The sequence below is a fragment of the Nansenia antarctica genome (genome assembly GCF_963989245.1).
Source record: "Nansenia antarctica genome assembly, chromosome: 5".
Lineage (NCBI taxonomy): Eukaryota > Metazoa > Chordata > Actinopteri > Argentiniformes > Microstomatidae > Nansenia > Nansenia antarctica.
Window position 1 is genome coordinate 45,991,933 of NC_137690.1, and position 8,610 is coordinate 46,000,542.

The 8,610-nt window shown below is 44.8% G+C and overlaps 1 protein-coding gene across 3 annotated transcripts in view; it reads right to left on the minus strand.

Annotated features, from left to right (window-relative positions):
- The window catches only part of actn4 (actinin, alpha 4), an 84,801-nt gene extending 77,263 nt beyond the window's left edge, over positions 1 to 7,538 (minus strand). For all 3 annotated transcript variants that reach the window (XM_080532103.1, XM_080532104.1, XM_080532102.1), the window contains exon 1: positions 7,235 to 7,538. In XM_080532103.1, the coding sequence (XP_080388229.1) occupies positions 7,235 to 7,360 (126 nt within the window). In that variant the 5' untranslated portion in view covers positions 7,361 to 7,538. The remainder of the gene's footprint in view (positions 1 to 7,234) is intronic.
- Positions 7,539 to 8,610: the final 1,072 nt, after the last annotated feature.

An 8,610-nucleotide genomic window follows, 5' to 3' on the forward strand; every position in this document is an offset into this window, starting at 1 on the left:
AAAAAAGAAAAAATAACTATTTTTCAGTCGGGCAAAAAAATAGGACACCCACTCCCCTTAAAGCCCCCCTCCCCCTGCTAGCTATAATGGGCCACAAATGGAATGTTTCCCCCTTGCATGCTCTGACTGTGGGAGAAAGAGAGAAAGAAAGAAAGAAAGAGGGTGTGAGTGAAAAAGGGGAGCCAGAGAGAGAGAGAGAGAGAAAGGAAGAGAGAGAGAGAGAGAGAGAGAGAGAGAGAGAGAGAGAGAGAAAGAGAGAGAGAGAGGGGGGTTACATTCCTTGCAGCTCTGTGCTGTCACTGCATGGTCTTCTGAACAGGAAGCTGATCTGGGATCAGAGAGGGTGGTGTCGTCCTGAGGTTGTCGGTGGGTCGAGCGCAGAGGTGGGAGTGAGGGTGAGAAAGCGAGGGAAGCGCCGGACACATACCACCCTGGGGCCTTAGAGCCCAGCACACACGTTAGAACCAGGCCTTAGAGCACACCCCAGCACACACGTTAGAACCAGGCCTTAGAGCCCAGCACACACGTTAGAACCAGACCTTAGAGCCCAGCACACGTTAGAACCAGGCCCTAGAGCCCAGCACACACGTTAGAACCAGGCCTTAGAGCACACCCCAGCACACACGTTAGAACCAGGCCCTAGAGCCCAGCACACACGTTAGAACCAGGCCTTAGAGCCCAGCACACACGTTAGAACCAGGCCTTAGAGCCCAGCACACACGTTAGAACCAGGCCTTAGAGCCCAGCACACACGTTAGAACCAGGCCCTAGAGCCCAGCACACACTTTAGAACCAGGCCCTAGAGCCCAGCACACACGTTAGAACCAGGCCCTAGAGCCCAGCACTAGTGATGCTCCGATCTGATCGGCGCTGATCGGTATCGGCCGATATGGCCTTGATCGGTTTTGATCGGAGTTCTCAAAACGGCCGATCAAACCCGACCGATCAGTTGACAAAATGGCGTCGCCAGTCTGGAAATATTACACCGTGTCGGAAAGAGACAACAAATATGCCGTTTGTAATGCCTGTTCAAAAGAAATACCTCGGGGAGGAACGCACGCAAGGTCTTTCAATACAACGAATATAATACGGCATTTGAAGGCTTGTCACACGAAGGAATATAACGAGTTTAATACATTGGCGAGCACTAAGGCCAGAGAGAAAGAGTCGTCGAAAGAACGTTCGACACCACTCACTCAGCTTACTGTTACCGAGACATTGCAACGACAGCAACCATACGGCAACGACCACAAGAAACGAAAGGAAATAAATGCGAAAGTAATAGAATTCATATGCCTTGATCAGCAGCCCCTGTCTGTTGTGGAAGACGCCGGGTTCAAACGCCTTGTTTCCTGCCTGGATCCACGCTATACGCTGCCGGGGCGAAAATATTTCACTGATGTTTGCCTGCCGGAATTATATAACACTGTCTACACATACATCGGGAGCCTAGTGAAGGACAACATCGCGTCAATCAGCTTCACGACTGACATTTGGAGTTCGAGTGTCAGTCCTGTGTCTATGCTGAGCCTGACTGCGCAGTTTATCAACGCAAACTTTGAGCTGACTAAAGTGGTGCTTCACTCTCAAGAATTCCCTGGGTCACACACCGCAGAGGCACTTGCTGCAGCTTTCACAGACATGCTCAACGCCTGGGAAATCCCAAAGGGAAAGGTGCACGTTATCCTACGGGATAATGCCAGGAACATCTCCTCCTATATGACTTGAAACTGACTGACTTGAAACAGTATTTATTTTATATTTGGCTATAGCCTGTTTATGTTGCACTTTAGTTTGGGTATGTTTATTGTTCCTCAGGAAATGTTTATTGTTTATTGTTCCTCAGGAAAGCTACAGTATAAGCTCCAAGTTCTCTAAGAGCCCCTAGTTCCTCTCATTCGAGTGGAATGTTGCACATTTGATGTGACAGTGTACATTTTATTTATTATGATTTTTATTTTCACATTTTATTTATTATGATTTGTATGTTCCTGAAGTAAGCTACAGGTGGTTGTGAATTCAATAAAACAGATGGTTGTCAATTCATGATACTTTCTCATCTCCTAATTTCATTTGAATACTTAATATACAATATCAATGGTGTTAAGAATAATTAAAAACATAATTAATGCTACACAATAAATAGAATGAATGAATGAATGAATGGTCTTTATTGTCATTGCTATAGTACAGGTACCAAACAACGACATTTAGGAGGGGTGGCTCCCCTGGTGCTAGGAAAGAAAAAAAAAAAAAAAAAGCTTCAATTGCCATTTTCGACGCTGTGATCGGTGATCGGTGATATCGGATCGGCAGATCACTGGTTCCAGTGATCGGTGATCGGTGATCGGCACCAAAAACCCTGATCGGAGCATCTCTACCCAGCACACATGTTAGAACCAGGCCTTAGAGCCCAGCACACGTTAGAACCAGGCCTTAGAGCCCAGCACACACGTTAGAACCAGGCCCTAGAGCCCAGCACACACGTTAGAACCAGGCCCTAGAGCACACCCCAGCACACACGTTAGAACCAGGCCCTAGAGTGCAGCACACACTAAGATGTAGCCAGACCTAGTCATAGAAACAAGCCTAACATGTAGTCTAAGCCTAGTAGTAGAATAAGGCCTAAGAGGTAGCCTAGACCTAGTCATAGAACCAGTACTAAGATGTATAGCCTAATCAGGCCTAAGATGTAGGCGTAGCCTAGGCATAGAACCAAACCTAAGATGTAGGCCTAGTCTAGTCATAGAAGCAGGACTAAGATGTAGCCTAGGCCTAGTATAATCAGGCCTAAGATGTAGCGTGATAGTCATATAAACTGGGTTAACAGTTCATCTACGGGCTGCAGAAATAGGAATACACGCTCCCTGTCAGCCCTGATCAAACCAATCAGTACATGCTATTTAGCTGACGCTTTTATCCAAAGCGACCTACGTTGCAGTGAGTGCATACATTTTTCAGTAGATATGGTCCCAACAGGAATCAAACCCACAACCTAAGCCTTGTTAGCGCCGTGCTCTACCTACCCAACTGAGCCACAGAGGACCGATCGACCAGCCACAGAAACTAATGTTGAACCAAGAAGGGTCCGAAACTCCCTGTTAACATGAGAATCAAAGCGGCCCCTCCCAGTCACCCACACACACAGGGCACTATAGTCCTCATAGTCCTAGTCTAGACCACTCCCAGTCACCCACACACAGGGCATTATATAGTCCTCATTAGGGATGCACGATATGCATTTTTCCCAACCGATACCGATACCGATATTTACCCGCTTCTCGTGGCCGATACCGATACCGATACCGATATTATTATTATTATTTAATTTTTTCTTTCCTAGCACCAGGGGAGCTCCCCCTCCCAAATTTCGTTGTTTGGTACCTGTACTATATCAATGACAATAAAGACAATTCAGATATCATTTCACAGTTGATAACCTGTAGTTCATGCACACCTGAAGGTAAGAAAGGCTATGTAGTGAGCAAAGATTGATGATTTAATATTCCATAGTGATCTCACCAAATCTAACTTACATCACTATTGTTAACACAACAAAGAGAACACTTCTGACTCTTCAAATGTTCATTTATTATTTCCTCTAACAAACAGAATCTGTTATACAGTGCACAATGCTTTTTTTAGCCAAGATCTGGCCTCCTTTTATGGTTTTTTAAAGTGTCCTACCATCTTCCTCCCGATCGCAACACAGTCGGATATACTTCTCTGGCTCAGTACAGCCTCATTAACGGCAAGTTGTAAACTGTGGGCCATACAGCCCAAGCTTGCAACTTCACATTCATCACAAGCCCTGACCATATTGCGCGCATTGTCCCTCAGCACAACGTGCACCCGCTCCTTAGGTATATTCCACTGTCCAAACATGGTTTCAAAAGCGCCGCGGATGGCTGTCGCAGTATGCGAACCGGAGAACACCTGCGCATGAAGCAGTGTCTTCTTCATATTGAAGTCCTCATCCAGCCACTGGGCCGTTAAACTAAGCATACTGACTGGACTAACGTCAGAAGTCCATATGTCCGTGGTAAAACGTATCTGGCTTACGCTAGTATCGATCAGACAATGGATGTGTGTGGCGACTGTATCATACAGAGCAGGCAGGCACACGTCTGCAAAATAGCGGCGACTTGGGAGTACATACCGGGGCTCTAAATGTGAAATTAGCTGGCGAAATCCTTTATCTTCTACTACAGAGAAAGGCTGGTCGTCGAGGGCCATCAACTCCATTATTTTTTCATTGATGGCTTGAGCCTTTGAGCTGTCTCGAGTGAACTTCCTGCTGTTTTCAAATGCGTTTTCAATAGGCACCGCGGATTCTTTTTCCGTGGCTGGGCTAACGTGTTCTGCTACGAGTGCTTGATATTCCTTCCATACAGCGTGCTTGCAATGGTGATTCTTCAGGCGACTTATTAGATTCGTTGTGTTGTAACTCTTTGCCCTTTGCCCTCCTCTCCGAACTTTTGTTGAACATGTATTGCAAATTGCAAACGCAACATCTGCCTTAGAAATTGTGAAGAATGTCCACACAGGGGAAGGCATGTTTCGCTCGCGTCTCGTCTATACAAACTGCGTGCCTGAGCGCGGAACCCGGAAGCAGAGTGCGGAAACCGGAAACCGGAAGCAGAAATATTTCCGGCTTCATATTATCGGTTTAAATATCGGCTAATTTTATAATAAATACCGATACCGATAAACATTAATTCCTCAATATCGGGCCGATAAATATCGGTGCCGATAATATCGTGCATCCCTAGTCCTCATAGTCCTAGACAGACACAGAATGACAATCAGAATCGGGTTTATTGTTACATCCCGTTATAAAAGTATAAGAGAGTAAAGTTCTTAGGTTTCGGTTCCTTGAAATGACCGCAGCAAGAGAAAAATGGCAATAATTATAAAAGTATTAAAAATATATATATAAGTTAAGAGAGACAGGAGTAATAGAATATATATATTTTAAACGAAATAGAGTAGAATATACAAATATATACAGTGGCGTTTACAGATGGATTATTCTGTGCTGTGTACTTATATGAATGTGGGTAATAGGTATAGATAAAGATGAAGTGGGTGACATGACACAGGGGTATTTAGTGTGTGTGTAGTCACCAGTCCTTAGTTACCTTGGTTCAAAAGCCTGGCCTTATAGCCCACACTTCTGGAGGAACCAAAACCAGCCAATGAGAAGAGAGTCGGCCAAATGAACAACACATGAAACCGGGGAAGGGAAGGGGATAAACCGACCCTGCCCACCTTAACTGTGGCACTGTGGGCCCGTCGGAGCGCCGGGTAGTAACATGGGTGAGTCAGATAGGGACGGAGAACCATTCTGTCGTAAATCAGTCTCATGTAAAACCAGCGGTTACTTTGATACTGCAGTCAACATAGGGAAATGGGGAGAGATAGTCTAATAATCCTTCGCCAATCAGATCCATGAAGGTTGGGTTAAGTGACACCGGGGTGTATTTGCATGACACTGATTCTGTTGCTCTGGTTTGTACGGTTGTACAATAAAACACAAAAGAGGAGCGGCGTTTTACAGGGGAACTGGTGCGTACTTCAACATGTCTTAGCCTGCTGCTTGATTTTCTGGCATTAACTTGGCCCTAATTACATGTTTGTCATGTGAGATTGAGCACTGTGGAGTGCATTAAATTGTATCTAGGGTAGTGAACTGGACTGGCTTAAACTGGACTGAACAGAGCAGGCCTAAAAACCTACGTTGCCAAACCACAACGGTAATGGACAGCTGACAGTTTCCTTGAAATAAGGACTTACTTTTAATAACGCCTCAAATCCACTTGTCCTTCTATGATTTGTGCATACAGTAGCCTAAAAACATGCACATATTAATTAACTCTTGATACTTTGCTGGGAGGCATTGGTTAACGTGTATGCAATAACTGGCCCAGCAGGGGCGATTACGCCACAGGAATGTGTCCTTGGTTCCCCCGCCCGACTTTTCTCAAGTAAATCCCGTCTTTGAGTATACATCACGCCTCCAAGCCCAAATGCCCAGGCCTATGAAACTATGGCTGCGTTCGTAAACTCGCTCTGGGAATCTGATCAGCACTCATGGAATGCCTCTTGTCCAATCAAATTACTTGGGTCCCTTTATGACGTTGAACCCAGTGTGCGCTCCGGCGCTCTCAGGGCGAATCTACGAACGCACCCCCCCCCCTCCCTGTTCAACTTCAGCCCCAGATGTAGATTTCAGGTTGGCGTTGTAACGTTCACGGCCGAAGTTTGTTTGAGGCATGTTTGTTAATCATTGATCGCGTCTCTTTTATTGTATGCTGCTGCGAGTAAACTTTGCCCTCCCCCGTTTTTCCCCCCTTCTTTTTAAAGAAAACATGTTCAAATTATATTAAAGAAAGAGTAACGCGCACATAGCCCAACCATGCATGTAGGCATATCAATCATTTTAATGATAATTTGCTGACGTTCCCAACGCATAAATAAAGGGATGAATATAATGCTCGGCATGTTGTCACTCCACTAACAAGAATGCAAATCATCCCGTCAGATACACACCCAAATCATTCCAGACTGTTAAGCAACGTTGCCCCAAATTACGCTCAAATGTCGCACTCCACATATCACAATTCTGGGGGCTTGATCGTGGCCGATATGAGCGATTAAGGCGAAGAAGAAGAGGGGGGGGAAATAGTGAGATATATTTCTGAAGTGGCCTGCTGCGACAGAGAAAGTAGCCTCCACTCCTACTGCGAAGAGGAGAAAAAGCCACCAGCAGCAGTCTTATCTGCCTCGACCCAGAACATATGATAGGGCATCCAGGACAACTTTATTCTATTTTTGAAGTCTCACACGATGTAATCGAAAGATATGCCAGAAATATCGCGTCTAGAAATGCAAGAAAGAAGGGGGGGGGGGGGGGGGATGAAGAAATAGCGCGTAGTCCAAATAATGAACAGTAATATCCTACCCTACAACTAAACCTACCATTTTACTACCATCATACACAGAGGGGGGGAAATAACCTCTGCCACAATAGCTTGCCGAATATGAAACGTAGAAAGACGTGTTTTATTTATGTACGATATGTTATTAGAAATATCTCACATTCTAACTATAACTACGCTGACGGCATTAACATATCATAGCTTTCATGCATCGGCGTAAAGTAACCAGGGCCCAGATTCAGTCCCCGACCTCTCCCTGTTCCCAAAGCCCTGCTTATTCCCACTCCTCCTACCTTCCGCTGCTGCTTCTCCCAGGCCGGGTCCAGCAGCAGGTCCCGGTCCCAGTCGTTCTCCGGCTCCATGTACATGGTCGGTCCTCCAGAAGAATTCTGATTATTTGTCGCGTGATAATCGACCATATCAGCGACGCCGGTGAGGGTTTCGACTAGTTGATGAACTATCAAGATGACAAACAAAAGGGAATATGACCCAGTTGCGGTACACAACTCTCCTCTCTTCTTGAACTGCGTTCGTTCGGTCAGGAATATCCGACAATATCCCCTCTCTTAAAGAATGCTTTCTCCACCCGAGCAGGGAATGGTGTGGTGCAGGGAATGGTGTCGTCGACTCCTACAATCTGGAGTAGGGAAGGCCCAAATAGTTCATGAATATTCACGACTCTTTCCTGACTTGTAGAAACACTGCCCCCGATTGGCTGAAGGAGACATGAGTCTCAGTTACATTGTTGCCGTAAGTGTTCCCATAATAGTGTCAGACGCAAACCTGTTCATGCAATTTATTTCTTTATGTCTCAGATATAAAAATGTATAGCCAACATTTGGCCCCTTGAAATAAGAATACAATAGCAACAACTATGTTCATGTAGTCATAATGTTGCCAGATGTATGTGCTCTGGGAGTACCCTATAGTAAAAAAGTAATAATTAAATAAAATAAATAAAAAATAAAAGTATGTTAGCTTTTGGAACCTGTTAGATTTGATCTTAGAAAAAAATCAAAAACTTTTTTTTTGACCTATGATAGCATCCTTTAGCAGAGGTTGCGAAATCTAACAACATGTCCTATGCTGTTTTCTATTAGATTTGTTTTATTGAAACCCTACAGTATCCTAAAGGAGTCCAATAGGGTTGTTTCGAAAATTTGATCTGCACTGATTTGCGTGTATAGTCGCCCATACAGACTTCTCTCCTTACAAAATTGCCTACCCATGAACTGAGTAGTCACGAACTATAACATATAATTCATGAGGTTATGCAACAGAGAGCAAATGAGACCAGTATTGTTATGTCCACCCAGATTTCTCATCCCCTTTTAGAAGATGCATGTCACCTCACTGTCACCCTCACTCCCTGACAGCAGGTGCATTTAACCTTAAACCGGCAAATTCGCGGTATGTTTTTGTTTAAAAAAAATAATATCGATGTGCAGCTTGTCTCGAAATAAAGCGGCTTGAATGAATGGACTTTATTGTCATTGTTGTCACTCGAAATAAAGCGGCTTATAACCATGAACAATGTCATAGTCTCGGTGTAGCTGACAGGCCCAGACACTACATAAAGTAGGTCATGCTCTGGCCGTGTCCATGTCGATTATCATCAGCAGGACTCGGCATACCATATAGATGATCGCACTTTCGCCACTTTGATGTT